This window comes from Tupaia chinensis, unplaced genomic scaffold, assembly GCF_000334495.1.
Source record: "Tupaia chinensis unplaced genomic scaffold, TupChi_1.0 Scaffold000309_1, whole genome shotgun sequence".
Classification (NCBI taxonomy): Eukaryota; Metazoa; Chordata; class Mammalia; order Scandentia; family Tupaiidae; genus Tupaia; species Tupaia belangeri.
Genome location: NW_006159800.1, coordinates 688,422 through 714,132, shown reverse-complemented (window position 1 = coordinate 714,132; position 25,711 = coordinate 688,422). Strand labels below are relative to the sequence as shown.

General features: G+C 37.3%; 1 protein-coding gene and 1 pseudogene across 1 annotated transcript in view; one reads left to right on the top strand and one right to left on the bottom strand.

Annotated features, from left to right (window-relative positions):
• Positions 1-11,193: 11,193 nt before the first annotated feature.
• Positions 11,194-12,419, bottom strand: LOC102487409 (lupus La protein homolog pseudogene; annotated as a pseudogene).
• Positions 12,420-12,476: 57 nt separating this feature from the next.
• Positions 12,477-25,711, top strand: part of LOC102486998 (importin subunit alpha-1-like) — an 18,898-nt gene continuing 5,663 nt past the window's right edge. Inside the window, 4 exon segments of the mRNA XM_014588757.1 lie at positions 12,477-12,563; positions 16,800-16,937; positions 21,505-21,529; positions 25,065-25,549. Of these exon segments, the coding sequence (XP_014444243.1) occupies positions 12,477-12,563; positions 16,800-16,937; positions 21,505-21,529; positions 25,065-25,549 (735 nt within the window).

Below are 25,711 nucleotides of genomic sequence, written 5' to 3'. Positions count from 1 at the left end.
CTGTCACCTCCTTGATCATGCTGGACAAATACATGCCTGTGATCCAGGACTGACGGAAGTTAAGGTAGATTGTAGAACCAAGACGTTGTTGTGAGTGTTATCTCTCTCTCTCTCTTTCTCTCTATCCATTCTATTCATGTAGGAAAGAAACTTAAACAAAATGTAAAAGTAAGGAGAAAAACAATTACATGAGAATACTCTTTTTTTTTTTTTTTTGTGGAGAGGTTTTTGCTATAGGGCACGTGTGCTCACCAGACAGAGAGAGACAGAGAGACAGAAAGTGAGAAATCACCCCCCAGGGGGGATGGCCACGCCGCAATCCCTTCTCCTCCATTCTCCTCTCGGGATCTTGGGCATGCACACACATGCACCCGGCGTGAGTTCAAGCCACTGGGTCTGGGACTCAAACCGTGGTTGACTACATGGGAGTCCAGTGACATAGCCATTACCCTAACTGCTGGTCCCCATGGAATATATTCTTGAGAGGATATAATCTTGAGAGGTACGATCCCAAATATCATAATCCCAAATGCTGAATTCCAAATTATCAAAATCTCTAAAGTATGAAATCCCTAAAATTTCAAATTAAAAATCTCAAAAATATAATTATGTAAAGAATAATTCAATAAACTATTTTTAAAACAGTTATTCAAAATACAAATGTATAAACACATGTCACTATGTTTGATAATTTTGTGCACCCAATCGTATAACTGCTGCTGTCTATGACAGCCAATTTAAGTCTTCCTCAAAGTCAATAAAAAGCTTTAATGGAGCACCACCACATACAGAGTAGCCCAAAGTGCTAAGACCTCACGAATTTTTATCTTTCACAAATGCAGATGAATGTACAAAAAGAACATGACTTCATTTATTGAGGACCTTTCAACTCTTCTTAATGAACATACACAATCCTCAATACAAGTCAATGTGTGACAGTGTATGTTTGCAAAGTCAAATTTGTAAGAATGAATCAGAACTCTCTAAAATTCTTTATAAAATTTATACCTTCATCCATGCAAAGAAAAAAACACAAAGCATGTCAAATTGTAAAAAAAGAAATAAATAATGCTGATTATTTAAATAGTGGGAAAAAAATAAAATTCTAAAAATGACAATAGTAAGATAGTTTTATCTCATGTAATGCAACTAGCCTGAATGAAACACAAAATGCATTAATCTCACTCCCTACATTCAGCTTTCTATCCCTCATAGACTTTGTTTTTGTATTGCTGAAAATTTTAGTTTTCAGTACTTTAACATTCAGGATTTTATTCTTTTGGGATTGTGATTGTGGGGGGGTAGAGATTAGGGATTTTAATCTGTATGTATCTTGATGGGGGAAATTTTGACTTTTGATGTTTTCCTTCATATTATGTTTAGCACTATCGGGCAATAACCAAAGCAGAATAGAAGCTCCAAATGCAGCAACTGAAAAGTACCTGAATTCAGAATAAAACCATGTGAGGTTAAAAGCATCTTCTTCACCAATCTGGCCTTGGGATGACTACAGTCTATAATGACAATTTAATTAATTTCCACAGATGACCATGAAACAGAGAAAGCAAAGACATGAAGCATAGATTCATCTTGAATTGATTATTATACACTGTATTTGTGAACTGAGGAATCACATTGTATCACATAAATTTGTACAATTATTATGTATTAGTTACACATGCAATTCTTCCTAAAGTCAGTGGGATTCCCATCAACATTTAACAAAGTTTATTTATTTGGTTGGTTGATTTGTTTTGACTTTGATGATAATTAACAAGGTCATCCTAAAATCCATGGAGAAATGCAATGGATATAAAATATGGAAAATGTAGAAATATAAATAAGTGCTGGTGGGGATGTGGTGAAAAGGGGACTTTTTTACACTGCTGGTAGGAATGTAAATTGGTTCAGCCACTGTGGAGAACAATTTGGAGATTCCTCAAAAATCTACAAATAGAACTACCATATGATCCAGCAATCCCACTCTTTGGTATCTACCCAAAGGACAGAAGAATACTTAATGGGAAAAGTGCTTGCACATCTATGTTTATTGCAGCATTATTCACAATTGCTAAGTCATGGAAACAACCCAAATGCCCACAAACACATGAAGGGATAATAAAACTGTGGCACATATACTCAATGGAATACTATTCAGCCATAAAAAAGAGCAAAGCCTTGGCTTTTGACAGGAATTGAATGAATATGGAAGACTTACTGCTGAGTGAAGCAAGCCAGGCTATGAAGGAGAGGCATTGTATGTTCCTGCTTAATATATACCGAGTGTCTGCACTCTATGACTGAAATGAATTCACTAAAGGATATAGAAACACAGTATATAGATGTAAATACCAGATATAGTATATGTGCAAGAGGAGGGTCTGAGGAAGGACATTTAGAAGAAAAATAGGGAGGCAAAGTATTGATGTCACAGGGAGGTGTGGTAATGTCTGTTGAGGATGTTTTGTGGTTTTCTCAACTTACTTGGGGAGAGATGTTCACCTGTTGAAATATCCATTTTGTAAGACAAATAATAATGTGATTGAATGTATAAAAGAAAATGAAATGAAAAAGAAATAAATTAATTAATAAAAAATGTATATAATAAATTTAGTAGGGTTTGCAATACCTGATGGCAAGGCTTACTGTAGCCACAGCAATGAAGACCCCGTTGTGAAAGGACAATATAGAAATGAAGTTCAGTGAGACCAAACAGTTCCCAAACAGCCTCCCTTCTGAGGCCATTTTTAATTTTTTTTGGTCGACATATGTTGAACACTGGTATTGAACAATTAAATATATGTACAAAAATAACAAATCTTAACTTCTGCTTTATATCACTCACAAAATGTAATTGAAATGAATTATAAGTCTAAAAGTAAAAGCTAAGGTTAGAAATCTTCAGGGAAACATAGTGAAATATTAGAACCAATCCAAAAACTCTAATAATAAAGGAACAGAAGTAATAAATTAAATTTTATAAAAAAAGTATCTGTTAAGAAGTTCTAAAAACACCTACAGTGCATATATCTGATAAAGAAGACCTATACTGAAAACAAAGTAAAATAATAATAATAATAGTAATAATAAAAAGAAAGAAACAAACAAAAACAATGGGCCACCAGTTGTTATAGTTAAGGCACTGGGTTCACATGTGGCTGACCATGGTTCAAGTCCTGGACCTAGTGGCTTTTAAAATAAGCTTGGGGGTTGTGTGGGTGTGGGGGGTTTTTGTGTGTGTGTGTGTGTGCCCAAAATCTCAAGAAGGGAATGGAGAAGGAATTGCAGCATGACCATCAACCCTAGGGAGTGATTCCTCACTTCCCCTCTCTCTGAATCTCCCTTTCTTTTTCAACAAGCAAAAATCTAAATAAATATATAAATAAGTTTATAAATAAATAACATATCCCACTTAAAAATCCTCTAAAGTATGGAACAGCATTTCACAAAATAAGACATAAGAATGTCAAGAAAATAAAAAGATGTTCAACATCATTAATATTCAAGAAAATTCAAATTAAAATCACGATGTTTTAGTATTTCCATCTATTAGGAAGATGAAAATTTGAAAGACAGACAACAGTAAATGTTACTACAGATATGGGGTATCTTGAAATTTTAGAAGCTAATGATAAGAGTATCATAAGGCATATCATAAGGTACAAATATTTTAGAAACCTGTTTGTACTTTCATATAAAATTAAACATGGCAGACATTCACCTCCAACTCAACTAGTCCCCTAATAAATTTACACAAGGGTAATGAGAGCATACTTCCACCAAGTCACACACAAAATATTAATAGTGGCTTTTTAAAAAATAGTCAACATGTATTCACAGTGTAATTTATCTTTGCCAAAGTGGGAACAGAAGAAAAAACCTAAACTTATTGAACTTCTTTTCAAAAAATATGCTTACTATAAGTCTAGAACAAATAGGAAAGTGATCTCATTAAAATCAGTAAAAGAAGGCACCTATCATCTCTGCAGGGTGATGTTGAACTTGAAACGTTAGCTAAGAAAATAAGGCAACAAAAATATAGGAAATATACAGATGGAAAGGAAGTAGCTACATTATATTATGTATAGACAAATAATTATTTACATTAAAATGTGATAGAGTATATAAACTATTAAAAATAATCAATTACTTTGGCAGGATTATTATGTATAATCAACATAAATTAATAACATCCCCATAGAAGAAAACAAAGGAAATAAAAATCTAATTATAAAAATGTATATTATTCAAAATAGCAACCAAACTGTGACTTTAAAGTACTTAGAAATCAATCTAATGAAATATAAACGAGATGTTCTTAGAGGAAGCGATACAATTTATTGAGGGAAATAGAAGAAGACCTGAATAAGTGAAACAGCATGCAATATGTATGACTAGGAAGGTTCAATATTATAAAGATGTCAATTAATCTCCAAATCCAATACCATTCCTATTAAAATCTTAATAGCATTTGTCAATAGAAATTGAAAAGCTGATCTTTGTATTCACATGAAAAATTAAAGGCTCCAAAATTGACGAGACAATTTTTTAAGGTGAAGCCTCTCTACTGAAATGCATGCTACCAGACATTTTGAACCTACAGCAATTACAAGAGTAAGCATTGTTATTAGAAAAAGCAAATAGATCATTGTATCCACACATATATGGGGATGTGCTATAAGACAGATATACGTTAAATCCGTGTACTTTTCAATAGGTTAAGTTCTGTAGATTATGCTCCATCCATAAACATATACAGAAGAATAGTCCTTGGTGCAGACATTATGTAGTTTTGTCCAGATCTCCAGGATACCTTTTATCATTTCTGTACCTTTCCTGAATGCCCATATGCTTTTGGTCCCAAAAAACAGTCTGTGCTTTGTAGGTGGACCAACCTGGTCCTCCAGAAGCTGGAAGCCACTTTGCCTGTCTTACCTCCTTTTCACATCGCTCTGGCCATTCTTCCTTTTAGAGAAAGAAAATATGCACTGCTCAAAGGTCTGCCCACTAAGATTTCCTTTTATTGCTGTTCTTCAAGGATGTCCCCATATATTGTGCAGAAATGTCCATGAACCAGGCACAGATTTTGTCATCTACTGTCAGTGAATTACAGAGACCTTCTCAGAAAGACATAGGGGCAGGAGAGGAGAGAGAAGATAAGACAGCAGAAGTTGGGGGTCATAGGAATTTGGGCCACTTTCTTCTGTAGCATAACAGAAGCTTCAGGGACTGCTGGACTGCTGATGGAGTACTGTGTGCATACCCAACTTGAAGATTTGTGCTTTGGACAAAATCCAGGCCACGATGGGCAGCTCAGGGTGCATTGTGTCTATGGCTAAGCATATGTTTCTACTAAACCCTGGTAGTAAGCCAAAAATATCTTATCAGGAGAGTAGATTTTTGCAGAGGATGTAGGATTTCACTCTCAAATCCTGAGGTCTGCATTTTTATTCATCTATAGGAGCCAATAAAGACTCCAAACGTGATTTCTACTGACTACTAATACTTTAAGGATGATTTTATCTTTGGGGTCATATGACCCAAGCAGAGGCTATGTCTCATCTTATACCAGGTTTACATATGACCACATCCAAAATTGGCAGATCTTTGAGTGGCTATGTAAGCAGGCACACTAAAATGAGAAATATATTGCTTTCAAAGTCCAAGGAGTTTCACCAGGCATTGTTCCCCTTTTTCTCCCTTTCATTTTCTTTATTATTTCTGCCTGTAGGAAGGGTCAGATGCAACAACTTCTTATTCAATTTAGAAGGGCTATCTTGACTTTTCCCACACCACTGTATCCCTAGAAATTTCACTGAGATGTTAGGCATCCAAATTTTATGAGCTTATTCCCTTCTTTCTCTGACAAGTTAATGTCTTACTAATGTGCCTAGAATAATTTCTACATTCTGCTCATCAAGGTCAATCAGCATAATATGATCAATGTGATGGGTGAGCATAATGTCTACAGGAAGGAAAAGTAATTAAGATGCCTGTGGATTCAATTCTGACAGCCTGAAGAGTCTGAGATGTCTGCTGAAGCAAGCCAAAAAGAAGAAAAAAAAAAAAACCTAAAAGAAAAGACACGGTAATATGAAGTTGAAGTAACTTGAACAACCAGCACAGAAAGAAAATGAGAAAGTAAGAAAACAGAAGGAAATCTATGAGATTGCTACTTTGCCACTTTAAGAAAAGTAGGAGGGTCAAAATCAAGAGGTGTCCTTTTTAGCTCTCTGAGTACCACCATGGCAGTTAGCAAGAATAGGCACCTTACACAAGATGGCAAAAAGGGAGCCAAGAAGAAAGTGGTTGATCTGTTTTCTAAAAAAGATTGATATAATGTGAAAGCACCTGCTGTGTTCAACATAAAAAATATCGGGAAAACACTAATCACCAGGACTCACAAAACCAAAATTTCTCTGATGGCTTTGAAGGTCATGTGTGGGGAGTGTGCCTTGCAAATCTGCTAAATGATGAAGACCCATAAAGGAAATTCAAGCTTATTACTGAGGATGTTCAGGATAAAAACTGCCTAACTTCCATGGCATGGATTTCACTCATGAACAAATATGTTCCATGGTTAAAAGTGGCAGATTATGATTGAAGCTTATGTTGATGTCAAAACTATCAATGATTATTTGCTTTGTTTCTTCTGTATTGGTTTTACTAAACATGCAACAATCAGCTACAGAAGACCTCTTTTTCTCAGCATCAGCAGGTCCTCCAAATCTGGAAGAACATGATGGACATTATGACCTGGGAGGTGCAAATAAATGACTTGAAAGAAGTAGTCGATGTGGTCAATATACTGATTCCAGACAGCAGTGGAAAATACATAAAAAAGGCTTGTTAATCTACCTATCCTCTCTGTGAAGTCTTTATCAGAAAAGCAAAAATGTTGAAGACCAAGTTTAAACTGGGAAGACTCATGGAGTTTCTTAATGTAGATAGAAGGTCTTGAAAAGCTACTCAGGAAAACAGGCACTAAAGTTGAACAAGGTGATGGATATGAACCACCAGTCTAAGAATCTGTTAAAAGTTCAGACTTTTAATAGCGACAAAGCAAAAGTTCTACTTGTGGGGAATAAAGAAATCAAGAAATGTGACCAGCATTCTACTACCAACAGGTAGAACTAGGAGTAGGGGCAGTAAAAAGACTGGATGAGTGAGGAACAGAAAGAGGCCTGGTGAGAGAAAAACAATGTCTGATAGATGGGAGTTTGTTGATGAACACTTCTTAGTAAATTTTAATATAACTAAGCATGATTTTAACTCCCCAAACTCTTTCTCATGCTCTATTGATTTTTCAGAGCAAAATAATTTTGTACTTTTTCAGAATTTTATTTTGCTAATCTCTGTAACATTTTGAATATATCTAATGGTATTAATTAAATATTTATAAGTGTTCTTATGTTCCCTTGATTTTCTTTCTTTCTTTCTTTTTTTTTTTTTGAAGAGGTTTTTGCTATAGAGCACGTGTGCTCGCCAGACAGACAGAGAGACAGAGATATAGAAAGTGAGAAATCACCCCCCAAGGGGGATGGCCATGCCACAATCCCTTCTCCTCTCGGGATCTTGGGCACCCACGCACATGCGCCCGACGTGAGTTTAAGCCACCGGGTCCGCAACGCGAAACGTGGTCAACTATGTGGGAGTCCAGCGACATAGCCATTACGCTAACTGCTGGTCCCTTCCCTTGATTTTCTTCACTTGCTGTTGGTTTGTGTACCTTGTTCTATTGCTTTACTTAATAATTTCCTGTCTACATGCTTCTATAGTTCTATTTACAAAATTAATGTCTTGGACCAACAGATGGCATAATGGCTAAGTCACTGGACTCCCATGTAGTCGACCACAGTTCAAGTCACAGACCTGGTGGCTTAAATTCATGCTGGGCATGCGTGCATGTGTGCCCAAGAACCTGAGAGGAGAACGGAGGAGAACGGATTGAAACATGGCTATCTCCCTCCCACCCCAAGGGAGTGATTTCTTGCTTTCTGTCTCTGTCTCTCCGGCAAGTGTGCTTGTCTTATAGCAAAAATATCTCTCTCAAAAAAAATTAAAATGCATTTTAAAAGAGCTTGAGAAACTACTTAATAGTTAATCATGTACATATAATTTATATTTCCTTCATTGGAGAAAATTCTCTGAAATGTAATTTCAGAGATATCAAGTAGAAAATATTTTAGACAACCAATAACTGGAACTTGAGCTATGGACAAATGGAATTATGTCAGTTATTTATATTTTTTTTAGAGATTTTTGCCATAGGGTGTGTGTGCTGGCAGAGACACAGAGAGAGACAGAGAGAAACGAGAAGTCGCCACCCAGGGAGAATGGCCATGCCACAATTTCTTCATTCTCTTCATTCTCCTCTTGGTATTTTGGGCACTCATGCACACATGCCTAGCATGTTTTAAGCTGCTGGGTCCAACACTTGAGCCATGGTTGACCATGTGGAAATCCAGTACCTTAACCACTATACCACCTGCTGGCCTGCTCTCAGTTTTTAAGACTATTATTACAGTCCAGGTAGAGAAAAAATATTACAGGCCAGTTTTAGAAATATTAGTGACCCAAATATCATTCTTAATGTCTTCTTCCACCCAAACCATTTTTATCTCAAATCATCACTTCTCCCCTAATTTATTGCAAGAAAATTTTTCCTGCCTCCATGCCTCAGTCATTCTGGTTGTCATTCCCTTTACTGATCAAATTAATCTTAATTTTGGACACTGAATCATGTGGCTTCTCCGCTTAGACTTAATAAATCCCATCCTAATGAGACTCTCAAAACTCTAGAATTTTATCAGCCAATATTTCTAGGACTACAATGAATTATTAAGCATGATAGGAGATAGAGGGATTTTTTTTCCTCTCCTGGTTACTCATCTATATGTGAATAACCAAATTTAGTAATTTTTTACTCACACACATGCAATGTTTTCCTGGTTTGTATTTCAGAGAAAATTACACGTACTAGATTCTAATAAACATTATTTGAAAAAAAAAAAAGTAAGAAATACTGTGATCCAATTTCTACAGCCTTAAAAAGCTAATATACACTGGCAAATAGGGGCACATTGTTCACGAAGCATTTCCAAAAGTTATTAGACAAGGGAAATCTTTTCCTCCCTTTGTGAGGGAGGACAATTGGCAGTTTTCAAATCTTTTTTGTTCTACTGCCTCCTAAAATTTTGATGAGTGCTATACTCCTGCATATATTTAAAGTTCACACCTAAAATGTTTCAACTTTAATTAGTTGCATGGTTGTAACATCCAGCACTTGAAAATTGACATTTTAAAATAAAACCATTAAATTGCTTTTTAAAATGCATCCAATAGACTCTAAATATACTGATTTGCTATCCATAACTATCCACTTAAAATATCTGTGTACATGCTTTTCTTGAACATCTAGAAAGCGTATATATCTTTATCTCTTAAAATTTATATTCCTATTCTACTTTCCACACAGAATTTTGCTCTAACGTAATATGTCATATGTAAAACTCTTTTACTATATAGCAATGAGTTAACTCACATCCTCAGAAACCCGAACCGGCTTCTGCAAAGCAGGTGCCTTTTGCAATGCTCACTATTTCAGCTTACTGCATCTTGGACTACAACTTCTACCACTTGCATGAGAGAAAACACCCACCAAGCAAGCTAAGTGACACAATTTTACACTCACACACAAGGGACAATAGGCCTAGAATTTATGACAAAATCCTCCAAGGAAGCTGCCTAGGATGAATATAGTCTGGTCTGTGTGTGCTCTATTTGTGGAACTTCTGAGCAACCCCTAAAACAACCTTCCTTAGGGTCTTCATAATCTGGTGGTGAGATGAGATAAAGCATAGGAGATAGAAAGACATCATTTCTGTAGGCAGCAGGAGCAGAGCTTGGGCTGTTCTAGCTATTCCTTCCTTACCTCAAGACATTGTGTTTCGAGCACATTCTACAGTATTTTGTGAGCTATATACTAGAAAGGAATATAGAATTGGGTGGGACTAAAGTTCACTGGAGAACTGTCCTGTATTTTCCCATTCCCTTCCTAGTGAAGGGAAATAAAAAATTCAAGATTTTGTGATTATCAATGAATTTTCTACTCTTCTTTCTTGATATTACCTTTCATTTATTCTACTCATTAACCCAAGTGGAATTCTCATGATTCCTGTCCTTAAGTTGTTAAAGTATCTGTTTATAGAAACCCTTCTCTTTTTCCAGAATCCCTGTTCTCATCCTTTGTCTATATCCACTTTTTATCTGATTGCTGGGATTCTAAGTACTTCCAAAGCTCCACTCCAGGTTAATTTTTATACAATCATGAAAGCTCTCATTTGTTTTTTCCTCAAGCAGGATGTACTATCTCAGTCCCATTATAAAAATTTTCCACAAACAGTCTCATGACACCTCACATTTTTCCTCGTCACTTAGCTATATGTGTTTAGGTCTTACCACTTCTGCCTGAACATTGAGATCTTAAAGAGATAGGACATATGTCAATCACGTTTATATCAATCACAGTAAGAGCATAACGATTTTTCTTAATTCATCGATAGATGTAGTTATAGTTTGTCTCCTAAAAGTTTCTGTACTGGGAGCTTGGTTCCCAGTGTAATGGTGTTGACAGATACTGGGACCTTTATGACATGGGGCCTAGAAGCATCATCCTTATTGATAGATTAATATCTTATGTGAAAGAGGGAGTTTTCAACGTCAAGAGAATAGGTAATTCCCATAAGAGTGAGCTGCTAGAAAAGTAAGACGGCTGTTTGCAGTTCTCCCTCGCTCTGCACTAAGCTGTGGACCTTCCCGCTTCTGTCAGCCAGATTGTGACATAGCACTGAAGGCAACTAGTTGCCAGCCCCATGCTCTTGGACTTTCCAGCCATCAAAATTGTGAAACAAAGAAATCTCTATTCTTTTTGTTTGTTTTTGTTCTTTTATATAGTGTATATTTTCTCATATTACAAAAGCAATTTAGTGAAAGAGCCATCCTGTTGATATTTGAATCATATGAATAACACAAACAACTATACATTTAAAAAAATTTTTCATGAGAGTAACAAAACAAAACAAAAAGGCAAGGTAAACAACAAAAATTTTTCTGTTCTTACAGGTGGACATTGAAATGGACCTAATTCAGTTTTCTTTTTAAAAGGCTTCAAAGACAAAAGGGAGCGTAAACCTAATTAAAATGAATTAAAAAATTGTTCACTAAACTACTGGTCTCCCCTCCATTTTATGTTTTCTGTTGTTTGAATGCAGGTTCTTTCACCTTGCTCTTTTCACTGGGCGAGGTGGTTCAGATTCATCAAAGTCATCATTGCTGTCAAATTGGTTTTCTTGCCCTGAAACTGTACTTTTCCTTTAGCAGACCCAGGCTGAGCAGCGTTATTTCCTTTTCCTTTAAATTTGTAACCTTTTGACTTCCGTGTGTTTAGGGATTCTCGCTGATCTTCTATGATATTTTTTTCAGTGCTGCTTTCTCTACCACTCCTTCTAGGACTTCCCAAGTGACTGCTTTGTTCCTTAATTGTAGATTACCATCATTTGCACCTTGGGCTTTTTCTAGAGTTTTCTTGTCTTTTTCTTCAAACAGAATTAGAATTGCACCCTCTTTTGCTCCTCTGATAAAGTTAATCCATTTTATTTCACCATGATTTGAGAAAAATATGTGCAAATCTTCTCTACAGGTCTGATCATCTAAAAATTTCAGCCAGAATCCAATCTTTTCTTCTAGAGATTTTATTTCAGCATCTTCTGCTAACTTCTGTTTTATTTTTTTTCCTGCTCCTGTTTAGCTCTTAATTTTGTTTCTACTTTACACTATCTTCTTTTTGCATTTTTTTTTCAAAGTAATCTTCCTTGAAAAGTATTAACGTCTCTGTGTCTTAAACTTCTGACCAGGAGTCTCTACCAACTTCTTTACAGATACAGTGTTTTCAAACATAGCAAATAGTGATCCCTTAAATGTTTTCTGCAATATTCTTCTCATCTGAATATTTAGTATTTCACCTTTATCTTCTAACCATTCTTTTATATCAAGGGTTGCATCAGTTGGGAAGCCTTTAATATAAACAGATCTGTTTTTAACATCATTTTGATACTCAGTCAGTCACTTCAGAGAAGGACTTGTTTGGAGACCTCCTGATTTTAGTTTTATCTCACTGATTTCCATGAGTTCTGCCTTGGATTTCCTCAGTGTTTCTACTATTACATTAACGTCTGTGGTTAGACAGTTTATCATATTGAATTTTACCATTATCTCCAAAAGTATCCGGCCTTCATCCAGTTTTATCTGTTCCTTTAAAAAGTTTTCCTGTGGCAAATCGAAGTCTCCAAAATAATAATCTGATGACAAATTTTGGCCTCCAAAGCAGCCATTTTTTCATTATCACCATTTTCAGCCATTGTGGCTATCTTTAGGGCCTGGTCCCACAGAGGCACCCAACAGGCTCACTAACAACCATGGCAACGCTTCCACTTCCCAGCGATACTCACTGGCCTAGTGCGCTCAAAGCAAAATCTCTATTTGCTGTAAATCACCAGTCTGAGGTATTTCTTTTTAACAGCACAATAACGCACTGGCAGACTTTTATAAAAAGGGATAAATAAGGTACAGACCTTGAATTCTCAATTGGTAAAGGACATTTTACCAGTTTGCATTGCAACAATATTGCTGATTAAAAAAAGAATGTCAAAATATCTAAGAATTACCACGACGTACATTTGTTGTTCTTGCTTCTCAGTGTATGGGTTTATTGGCTAATTCAGCAGAGGCTGGCTCCAGACTGCAGGGCAGGTCTGAGTTTTTGTGACCTAACTGATTCAGAGAAGGCAAAAAGCTAGGAAATAAATACACATAGCCTACTTTGGAAAAATTCTTAAAGTATGAGAATAGCACAGAGTAAGACTTTAGGATCAAGAATTCTATCTGCTGTGGTCACACAATTGTTAACTGTATAAAAAGAGGTAGAAAGATCTGAAAAAGAAAAATTACTTTTTCTCAAAAAAATTTTTCCACAAAGAAGTTGTTTTTAGTACTCACTTTCTAGGGTGAGCTATCTGTTGGAACTGTGTGCTGAGGAACACATCATGAGAACAGAGGCTATTGTTCACAGGCAAAAGAGAGAGCATTGGATGAGGTTCCTGGAGAGCTATTTGGTGCTACAGGCCAGCAGGTGCAGCATCTGTGGGAAGGCAGGGAGCCAGTGGGCCACTCTGTCATGTTCGATGCACACCCCACTCCTTGACAACCTATTTGATCTTTACTTTGAGATAATACACTACCTCCACTGAATTTAACTTCAATGTTAATGTTTTATGAAAATTGTCCTGCTAACTGTATTATTTGCTTAATAAGTGTTTTTGAATAAAGGACTATGCAAATGAATAGTTTCTTCTCTGCTCCTTTCCTTTCTCTTACTTTTCCTTCTTTCTTTTCCTTATTTATTACCAGCGTATCCCCTTAAAGGAATAGACTATCTGCAGGATTACTGTAAATACAGTAGAGTTACAAATTATTGGGTCATCAGAAAAGTCATGATAAGTTTTTTTTTATGTTTTTCTATACAAAAATATGTCATGAATTTTCTGATGACTCAATATTTATACATAAAAAGTGAAACAACTAATAATATAGAGAAAACAGGGCCAGTAACATAGAGCCATGGTTAAGTACTGTTCTTTGGGAGCCTAGATTCCACATGGTCAACTACAGTTCAAGTCCCCACCTCGTGACCTATAAAACACACCAGGCATATGTGCGTACATGCCCAAAATACTGACAAGAAGGAGAAATGGAAGAAAAACGATTGCGAAGTTACCATGCCCTGTTGGGAGATTCTTTCTTTCTCTCTGCTTCTCTCTGGTGACCATATATCCCCTTGGGCAATCAATATTAAAAATAAATCAATAAAAAGAGAGAGCAAAAAAAAAAAGCAAAAACAAAATGCTGAAAAAAACAAAAGCAGAATTGACTCAGCCTGTTTCATTGCCTTTGACTGTGCCCAGACAAGCTATTTGCATCTAGAACAACTCCAGGCTGGGTAGCATCAGCATATGGCTCCAGCCTTTAGTTAGCATGGCTCACTCGTCCAGATCAGTGTGTTCGGACACCCCTCCACAGCAGTAGCTGTCCTGGGGCTCCAGTGCAGCTTGTGAAAATGGAGCATTAGAGGCCACTGGCTTCAGCCTAGTCCTCTACTGCCACCTGTGAGCTGGAAGCAGCCAGCACAGTGTGTTAGACAGGCTGCTCCACTGCCCTGGACAACAGGCCAGGGGCACACCTGGAGGAATATTAGAAAGGGAAACTGGGTGGGTGACAGGGGCCAGAGAGAACAAGCTAATTATCTCCCTTGCCCCACAGAACTTTCCCTTGTGAGCAAATTCAAAGACATTTGATGATGAAGTGTAAAGGAAGGAGAATCACTGAAGGCCATCCCAGGGCTTCTGAAAGCCCAGTAAAGCAGCCCTGCATCTTGGATTAATTCACACAGTAGAGATATTTTGAGATTACTCACTAGTTCCAGCTAAATAGAAAGGGTGTCCTTAGGAGTGAAAGTAGTCTTTTCTCTACTTCATTGATTCTAACTGTATTTCGGTAGCATATGCAGCATGAACTTATAAAGTCCTGCTAAACAGAATTCCCATTTAACAGAAAAGGAAAATTGAGTGACAGAGAGTGTAAGTAATCTGGAAGTATCAGATCATCTGGATCAGGTAACTAAGACTGGAAGTAAACTCCCTAAGGAAAGTTGCACTTTGCAAATTGTATTGCTAGCTATTTTTGAATATATCAGTTTATTGTAAAATGAACATTATAATTATAGCATTTGTCAATGAAGTATTATTTCAGGAAAGTTCTAATTTCAAATATTCTATCATATGCTATATCAGACAATATGCTTTGATTTTGAGGTCAGAGGAACATGTTGGCTTTGTTAGTTACTCCATCCCAGAGACAGGTGGGACATATGCCTGTTGACATAATCCCGGGGCACAGCAAGAAACACAACCTCTGTGCTCACAGATGTTAAGGATGCCCAGGAAAGACTCTCACAGTCAGCAGAACACGCTCAGCCCATGATAAGATGTAGAAATGCAGCAATATAGACACAGTCAATAATAACAGATTCAAATAGTATTCTCATAGAATTCCTGAGAATGTGCTTTTGTTTGCTTTATATTGTTTCATTTTTTTCTAGAGATTGAGTAGCACTACATCACTTTTTAATATTACATGAAAATTTTTATATGAAAAGCAAAAGGTGCTAAGGGAATTCAGATATTCTTCCCTCTGTAATGGAGGCAGGATAAATATGCATTAAAAAATTCACTGAAAATAAGGCTAAGGTAAGGAATATACTAGAAGAACAAAGAAAGCCCATTGAATCAGCAAAGCATCTTAATATTGTGCATAATGTTTTGGTACCAGGTTACAAAGCATGATTTTTCACTCAGTCTGTGAAACACGAATACAGTCTCCCAACCTCTCTAGGATTTTGGTTTCTTGATTAGTAAAAGGAGGTTTATATCCCTCTACTTTAAATCTCATAAAATTATTATATCATCATCAATAGACTAGATGAAAACAACTTGTAAAGTGGAAAATATATTACAAATTGAAATTTTCTCATTTTGTAATAATATAAATAAGGAAACAGGAAAGCTCTATCTACTTAGAGAAGGTGGGATTTCAAGTTGCCCTTCGGAAGGAAAGCTTTCAAATGGCAATGAAGAGAACAGAAAGGTGCTAGGGGATTCCAAACATAAAGACCAGGGGCCCTCAGTGGATTTGACTGCGTGAAGGACCTGGCAATGTTGGAGGTAGTTGTGACAGCCGTGACTGGTAGGTAGTGTAACTGGCACCTACTGGGCCCAGGCCAGCAATGCCATCAATGTGCTCCAATATTAAGAACGGCACCCAAGATAAAGACTTTTTCAGCCCCAAATAACAGTGCTGAGAGTAAGAAACTCTATGACAGAGCAGGTCAGTTGAGTAACAGATCAGTAAAGAAGATTAAATTCAATTATGACTGACCATCACTATCTTTTCTAGTAACATTTCATTACCTTTTGCCATCACTATCTTTGCCAGTGGTATTTCGGAGCCCATTGAGGGTAGAACATGTGGGAGTTGAGATGACTTATCCCTTTGAGTTAGTTATGGTATTGCAATTTTCTATATTCCACAGAACAGGAGCAGAATAAGGGATGCCAAATATGGGGAGAAGAATGTAAGAACTAGTGTGTGATTCTCCATGCTCCCTGTCTTCTTTTCTGTGTGATATGAACAGGAATACCTTCCAGGTGCTGCAGGTATAGGATGGCAGAGTTTCCTGACTGGCATGAGAATGCCCCACTGGATCCTACCTGGCCATTGAATGAATATGTGTGATACTGAGCCAGTCCACACCTTCTCTGGACTCCAATCTCCATACACTTAAAAATTTAAAATAGCTGAATCTCCAAATTTCCTTAGAATTCAACATTCTATGAGTAAATTAATATTTGAAAATTTATCATAAAACACTCATTTTTTTTTGAACTTTTTACCTGAATGTTTGGAATTATGGAGATATGTTACTGGATTGGCGTTAAGCAACCAAATGCTTACATAACTTGGGACATTGGTCTCAGATTATATCTCAGGCTGCCCTGACATCTTATTGCTTACTGAGTAGTAACATCTCTTTAAATATTAGGAAAGTATGAAGGTTAAAAAAAGATCTTAACTGCTAACGAAAATGCAGGTGTGTAAGACTCATGTTTTTGGTTTGTATTACCCAGGTAATTGAAGAGCAACTTAACATAAAGAAACTAAATTCCAGAGTCTGTACAACTTTTCCAGAGTTGCTTGGTTTGCGAGTAATGTGCTGTAGCTTGTCCCTTGGCTCTGCTGTGCTATCTCGACACTGCATTACCTTGGTGACTTCATAGAACTGTATATTACTATCATCCATATTTCACCTTAGTTGTATTTTTATCTTGCTTCCATCTCAGTGTGCACTCAAAGAATGAGAGGACTAGAGTCCTCATTTTTCACTCCTTCCTGCATTGTTATCATTATTTTATACCTTAAAAAATTGTCAGAAGGTTCATGTACTGGCCAGAGAGAGACAGGAAGAGAGAGAGGAAGAGGAAAAGTGAGAAAGCACCCCCCTCCTGGGGGATAATCACATCACAATATCTTCTTTTCCTTTTGGGATTTGGGGTGCACATGCACCTGCACTTGGGATGTTTCTCAAGCTGCCAGTCCAAAATTTGAACTACAGAAGGTGGCCATATGGAATCTAGCCACCTTAACCATCATGCCACTGGTGGGCTCTATCATATCTTTGATGCCAAGGTAATTATCCATTAGCATACAATGGTAAGTAAGTCAGAGACTCTGTGTTCTATTTAAGCAGTTTTCTCAGTGGTAGCATTTTGTTAGCTTTTGTGCCATATCTTGATAAAGAAATTGATGTTAGGCAGTCACAAAACAGAACTGCTCCACAACCAGAAAGAGCCTTCATGTATTCTGTGATGGCCATACCCCCCCTTCTCTTCCACTCCTTCTCTCCTTAGTTCCTGGCACCATTAACCCATGTTTCAAAGACACATTTCTACAATTTTGTAATTTCAAGAATGTTATATAACTGGAATTATACAGTATGTACATTTTGGGATTGGCTTTTTTGCTCAGCATAATTCCCTGGAGGTTTATTTAAGTTATTAAGACCATCAATAATTTGTTTCTTTTTATTTATGAGTATTATTTTGTGGCATGGTTGTGCTGCAGTTTGTTTAACCACTCATCCATTAAAGAACATCTGTGTCATATCAAGTTTTTGTGTATTATGAATAAATCTGCTAGGAACATTCATACAGATTTTTATCTGAACATAAAAACTAAATTTCATTTATCTGCAGACACCCAAGAGTACACTGTTGTATCATATGATAATTATCTATCTATCTATTTATTTTACTGCCACAGGCACATACAATTACCCAGAAGAGACAGAGAGACAGAGAAAGACCAAGAAAGAAAAGGGAAAAAGCTTTCCCCTCTCCTGGATGAGGCATAGGTATGCCATACTCTCTTCTCTTCAATTTCTCCATACTGTCAGGATTTGGAAGCTGCATGCACATGCACCCAGTGTGTTTTTAAAGCTGTCAGGCAGGGATTCAAACTTTGACAGTTGTGGGATCCAACTTCCTTAACTACTAGGCTAAGGGTACAGCTCTACATATTTAGTTTTTCAAGAAAATACAAAACGTATTCTCTGAGAGACTGAACTATTTTACATCCTCACCAACAGTGTGTGAATAATCCAGTTTCTACACATACTTGCCAGTATTTGATGACATCATCACACACACACACACACACACACACACACACACAAACATACATACACACATCAGTTATTTAATTAGATTCTTCACAGGAAATGTAGAACACCAATTTGTGAGGAGAAATTCCATTTGTAAGGACAAACAAGAATTGCAGGTAGCCCTGGAATGGTCGTTATTTGTATTTTAGTCAATATAACATGAGTATAGTACTATCTAATAATTGTCATTTGTATTTCTGTAATGACTAATAATATAATAATATCAAACATTTTTTCATGTACTTATTTGCTCCCAAAATAGCTGTTGAAGATCTTTCATAATTTTCTAGTAGAATTTTTATTTTTTATATTAAGGTTTTGGTTTTTTGTTTATTTATTTATTTCATTTATATTCCAAAGATTAGTCCTTTGTCAAATATGTGGTGTGTAGATATTTTTATTTTGGTCTACACTTGTTTTTACTTGCTTTTTTACTCCCCCCCCCCCGAGAGAGATTTTAGCTATAAGGCATGTGCACTTGCCAGAGAAACAGAGACAAGGACCAGCAGTTAGCGTAATGGCTATGTCGCTGGACTCCTATGTAGTCGACAGTGTGATTTAAATTCACGCCGGGCACGTATCCGTGCATGTATCCATGCATGCCCAGGATCCTGAGAGGAGACTAGAGGAGAAGGAATTGCAGCGTAGCCATCCCCCCAGGGGGGTGATTTCTTGCTTTCTGTCTCTCTGTCTCCATCTTTCTGGTGAGCGCACATGCCCTATGGCAAAAATCATTCCAAAAAAAAAGAAAAGAAACAGAGAGATAGACAGTGAGGAATCAACCCCTCCCAGGGGGAATGGTCACACCAAAACCCTTTGTCCTCCATTCTCCTCTTGGGATTTTGAGCATGCACACACTTGCTCCCAGAGTGAGGTTTAAGCCACCAGGTCTGGGCATGAACTTACATTGACTACGTGGGAGTCCAATGACATAATCATTACACAATCTGCTGGTCCCTATACTTTCCTTTTTTTTTTTTTTTCTTTTTTTTGGAGAGGTTTTTGCTATAGGACGCATGCACTCACCAGAAAGACAAAGAGACAGAAAGCAAGAAATCACCACCACCACCACCCCCCAGTGGGGATTGCCACATTGCAAAACCTTCTCTTCCATTCTCCTCTTGGGATCTTAGGAACACATGCACATGTGCCCAGCGTAAGTTTAAGTCACTGACAGGGACTCGAACCACGGTCAACTACATGGGAGTTCAGTGACATAGCCATTACACTAATTGCTGATCCCCTTATACTTGCTTTTTAAAATACTCTTAACATGGTTTTTTACAGCTCAAAATTTTGGATTTTGATGAGATTCAAAATCTATTAATTTTTTATATTCATTTCTATTTTAATTTTTATTTCTTTTTTTTCTTTTTCTTTTTCTTTTTTTTTTTTTTGAGAGGTGTTTGCTATAGGGTGTGTGTGCTCACCAGAAAGACAGAGAAAGACAAAGAGACAGAAAGCAAGAAATCAAACCCCCCCCCCCCCGAAGAGATCGCAATCCCTTCTCTTCCATTCTCCTTTCAGGATCTTGGGCATGCACGTACATGTGCCCGGCATGAGTTTAAGTCACTGAGTCCAGGACTAGAACCATGGTCGACTACATGGGAGTCCAGCTACATAGCCATTACACCAATTGCTGGTCCCTATTTTTATTTTTTCTTATTTTTATATCCAATCACTGTTCTTTCTGTCTCTCTGAGAAAGAATAACAGATCTCATGTTCTTTCTCAATTAATATTAAATGTTGATACATTTGTGCTATGTTTCATATTTTCTCCTAAACAGTATTTATGTTCTTATATTTCGATCCTATGTTAACTTGCTTGTGAAGAAATAAATCCAGAGCAGTAAAGAAATACTACCATGAAATAGTACTATCTTTACAAGCTTGTCTTTCTTTGATGCTTTAATGCCATATTGAGAAAAAGTAACAAGCTTAGTAACAAGACTCTGCCTGCTGATGGGAACTGCATTGCTCTATCTCTTCCCTACCTGTGACACTTGGTATTTACATCAAGTGGTTGAGTCTGTCCCTTGCTTTCCCTGCCCCTGAGTGCCATTATTTTCTGTTGATTTCCCCTGCTACTGAGTGGATGTAGTTGGAGTTAAGCAAAGAGTATATATTAGATGAACTTTGTAAGAATTTCAAAACTTGTTTCAAAGACATAGCTGTCATCTTTGCTCATCTTGTGCTTAATTGAAACTCCTCTGCTATTTCCTCAAAACTCTGTGTTCCATTTCCACTTTCAAAGGCACACATAAAAATCAAGTTTCCCCACATCAGATAGACAAGATGACAACAAAGCTGCATGAATTTCATCATATAATCACAGGTCCCTGCATCTGAAAAACTTGACAAAGTTGGGACCAGCAGTTAGTGTAATAGCTATGTCGTTGGACTCCCACGTTGTGGACCATGGTTTGAATCCCGGACCCAGCAGCTTAAACTCATGCTGGGCACGTGTGCATATGTGCCCAAGATTCCGAGAACAGAATAGAGGAGAAGGGATTGTGGCATGGCCATCCCCCCTGGGGGATGATTTCTCTCTTTTTGTCTCTCTGTCTCTGTCTTTCTGGTGAGCACATGAGCCCTATAGCAAAAACCTCTCAAAAAAAAAAAAAAACAACTCAACAAACAAAGTCATCCCAAGCTTTAAGTTCTAGGAACTTAGATTTCTTATTCTTTCTTGTAATTCTTCCCTTTTAATGAAAAAGATTTTCTCTAACATTCCTTACATTACATCCTGCCAATGCCTTATTAATATTGATTTTTTTGAAAAATGAGTGTGTGATCTGTTTCCCCTGATTCTTCCTTTGTGACATAAATGTTTATGCAAACATATTTTGGTCCTTGTACCTGGTGATAATGTTAGAAAATTTTGACTTTTCTTACAGTCAGGTTATCTGGTTTAGGGACCTGATGTTTCTCTCAGATAAGGACACTCTAAGAGATAGCCTCATGCAGCTTTTATCAGACAATCTGAGTGTTTGAAACTGTATCCTGGAAATTGTGCAGGATATTGAAGTTTTTGCTGCTCTTTTTGGGTCCTAACCCTATACTTATCTTCATGTCATAAATTTATTCTTTATTACGTGTTCCTTTTGATTAGATGCTACAGGCAAACTTCTCTAAAGGTAAGTCTTTACAATGTCTTAAAAGTGAACTTCTTTTCAATATAAACCAGGACAACATATTTTAGTGACAAGTAACATCTGACATTTATCACTGGAATAATGAAACCCATTATAAATTTATGGGACAATTCTCTCTAATCACAGGTAATGAAGGCTTAGAAACATAACAAAAAATTCTTTTAGATCCTATCCATGCTAGACAATTGTCTTAGTATTACAGAAAGATACTTTCAAGGTTATTATATTTATTATCTTGATTTTTAAGTAGGAGATTGAGAATAGTATTAGTGAGTGCTTTAGAGATTTTGTAAGGAGCACATACCAGGGTACAGCAGCCTTCATGAATCCACCTATAGCAATCTAGTTTTATAACCTGTGTCTTTAAAGTTAAGGAGGTTGCAAGGCAAATGATGTGTGTGTGCACATGTTCACCTGTCCACACTCTCATGTGACTAAGATTAAACATGTCAATAGAAAAAAGGGCTTCACCATATATATTTTCCCATAAAAATATTATTTTAGAGATTTTATACTTGAAAGACAATTATTGGATTATCCATCTTAAAACTTTTTATTTTACAAATAAGGAAATTAGGCATAGATTGGCTAAATTGCATTGCTAAAGTCACACCATCTATTTAAAGCAGAATTATATGAAGAAATTACCAAATATTGATAGGTTTTTCTGCCTAGACTTTTGATTTTTACTCTTAAAACAGCTGTTCTAGATCAGAATGATGTTTCGTTTTTGTTTCTGCTTTTGTTCTTTTTGCTTTTGCTATAAGGCACATATACTTACTAGAAAGAGACAAGAGAGAAGGGAAGTGAGAAATCATCTCTAACAGGGATGGCCTTGCTTCAGTCCCTTCACCTCCAGTCTCCTATCAGGATATTGGGCGTGCACACGCATACACACACACACACACACACACACACACACACACACACACCTGGTGATTTTCTACTGGGCAGGACTTGAGCTCCTTAGCTGTTCTTACAGAACACAATACCTTAACCTTCATGCAACCTGTTGGACTCCAGAATGAAATTAAAGAAAGAATAAGGAGGAAGAAAGAAAGGGAGAGAAGAGAAGAAGAAAGAAAAAAAAAAAAAAAAAAAAAAAGAAAGAAAAAGAAGAGAAGAGAAGAGAAGAGAAGAGAAGAGAAGAGAAGAGAAGAGAAGAAAAGATCTTTCATGTTTATCTTTGCCTATAATTACCAAGCTTATCAGCATAGTATAAAGCCAGCCATAGCATCCTGTCTGTTTACCTTCTGTGGCCACAGTTCTCATTGTTCACCAACTCTATTTACATACTTTTCACATTTTGAATGAGGATTGCTGAATTTTGCCACTCTCAACATATTGAACTAGACATTGTCTGGGAACAGGAGCATCTTTGTACACTGTAGGAGGATTAGTGGTGTCCCTAGCACCTATTTGCTATATAAAAGTAGCAGCCCTATACCCACCACCCTGCTGTGACAACAAAAATTATTTCCAGAGGTTGCAGTGCCACTGAGGGTCAAGTGGGCCCCCCTCTACCATATTAGAAATATATCTTTGGCATAAAGAACTATGGGATGAAAATAATTTAAAATGTTCAGGTCCCCAGACATTGATTTACAGTACCTTAATATTTATTCTCTTTCTGAACAGAACACTTTAACTGCCTACCTGTTAAAAACAACTCATATTTCAAGATTCACACTACTACTACTGACCTCCTTCATGAAGTTTCTTTCACCACCAGTTCTTCATTCAATACCTTTCTTTCCCTTTTCTGAGGCACCAAATTACCTTCTGTAATTTTCTAGAAAATAATTTTTGACACTTTATTTCAGCAGTCTTCAACCTTTTTGGCATCAGTGACCAGTTTTGTGAAAGATAGTCTTTCTACGGGAAGTGGACCATAGTTTAGGGTTTATTGAAGCATATTATATTTACTGTGCACTTTATTGTTACATATAATGAAATAATTATACCACTCCATAATGTGGAATCAGTGAAAATCCCAAGCTTGTTTTCTTGCAACTAGACAGTTCCATTTGGGGGCACCTATGGGAACCTAATGCCACTGCTGACATGAGGAGTAACTGTAAATGAAGATGAAGCTTTGTTCACTTGCCTGCTGCTCACCTCTAGCTGTAGCTTCTTTCTTAACAGGCCACAAATATTGTACTCACTAGTAATCATGTACATCACATTTGTTATTGTTGTCATTGCTGTTATAGGGCGCATGTGTTTCCAGAGAGGGAAAGTGAGAAATCCACTTTATTCTTCTCCTGGGATTTTTAGGTATGCATGCACGCATGTCTGGCATGATTTTCAAGCTGCCAGATCTAGAACTTGAGCCATGATCAGCGATGTGGGAGTCCAGCACCTTAATCACTACGCCACCTGTTGGTCCCCATGCATCACACTTTCAAACTCTAAATAGGTGGAAGGTAGAGACCATTCAGATTTATTTGTGATACCCCAGCCAGTGCTTTCCATATATATGGATTTTAAAGCATTTTCTTTCAGTGAGGGAGTGAAAGAATAGTTATATTAATGGAATAAGGCTGCTAGTGGACAAACATTCCATGTAGCTCATTAGACATGTATAAATCTAGGTTCTATTAGCAAAGTATTAATATGTTTACCAAATAATCAACCAAATCAGAACCTAAGAGGGAATACAAAAATCATGCATGACAGCTTGATAAAAACAACTGGAAAAAAAGTTTCTCTTATGCTGAGAAAGCATCGTACTTACATTCTTTTCTATTTGAACTCATCTGGGCACATCTCCCATATGCACACTTAAGTACTGGTCAAGAAAGATTTGTGAATGCTATCATCTAAGCAGGGCATGCAAGCGCTTTTCCAGGAGTTTTCAGAAAAAGAAAAGCATACATGTCAAGGAGCACACACCGCATCCCTTCTGCACTAAAAGGCAAGGAGAGGCTCAATATGTAGTATAGTCCTATCGCTAATTGAATCCTTCACTTGCTTTGATTGACCTAACCCAAACTCTATCCCAGTAACCTAGGAGTAGTTTTCAGTACTTTGATAAATGCTTAGTTCTTACTGATTATATCTATTTTATTAGGATATTTGTGGTATCTAAGGTTGCAAATCCCTTATCTATTTTTTCACTTTGCAACTAGTACGTATTAAGTTTCATCAAATGTTGGCCTTAAGAATCTCCCACAAGTCAGGGGCTGGCAGGTAGTGTGGTAGGTAAGAGCCCTGGAATCCCACATGGTCAACTGTGGTTTGAGTCTGGGACCTGGTGGCTTGCTTGCTTTCTCTCTCTCTCTCTTTCTCTCTCTCTCTTTCTCTCTAACCCTCTCTGGTCAAATTAAAATAAATGAATAAATAAAGTTAAATAAAATAACTCTTTTTAAAAAGAATATACCACAAGTCAACCTTAAAAATTAATGATTAGGCACACATTTTTAAGGCTGAGCCATGGTGGATGCTTCGAGGGCAGTGGATCCCCAGCTTGTGAGCCCCACGCTACCTCTCAGGGGAGTCTGAGCTGTCTATGCAGCTTTCTCCCTTTGTCTCATAACCGTGTCCACCAATGGGAATGCTAATTCACCAGTTGCCCGTCTTAACAGATTCAAGAACAAGGGAAAAGCCAGTACAAAAATGAGGCAGCAAAGAATAGAAGTTAATGTGGAGCTGAGGAAAGCTCAGAAGGATGACCAGATGCTGAAAAGGAGAAATGTAAGCTCATTTCCCGATGACGCTACTTCTCCACTGCAGGAAAAACGCAACAACCAGGGCACTGTAAATTGGCCCGTTGGTGACATTGTCAAAGGCATTAATGGCAACAATTTGGAAAGCCAGCTCCAGGCTACTCAAGCTGTTAGGAAGCTACTTTCTAGGGAAAAACAACCCCCCCGTAGACAGCATCATCCAGGCTGGGTTGATTATAGTCCCATCCAGTTTGAATCTGCATGGGCAGTCACTAACATTGCTTCTGGGACGTCAGAACTGACCAATGCTGTGGTGGACGGAGGTGCTATCCGTGTTCATTTCTCTTTTGACCTCTCCCCACACGCACATCAGTGAACAAGCTGTGTGGGCTCTAGGGAACATCGCAGGGGATGGTTCAGTTTTCTGGGACCTGGTTATCAAGTATGGAGCAGTTGACCCGCTGTTGGCTCTCCTTGCAGTTCCTGATATGTCATC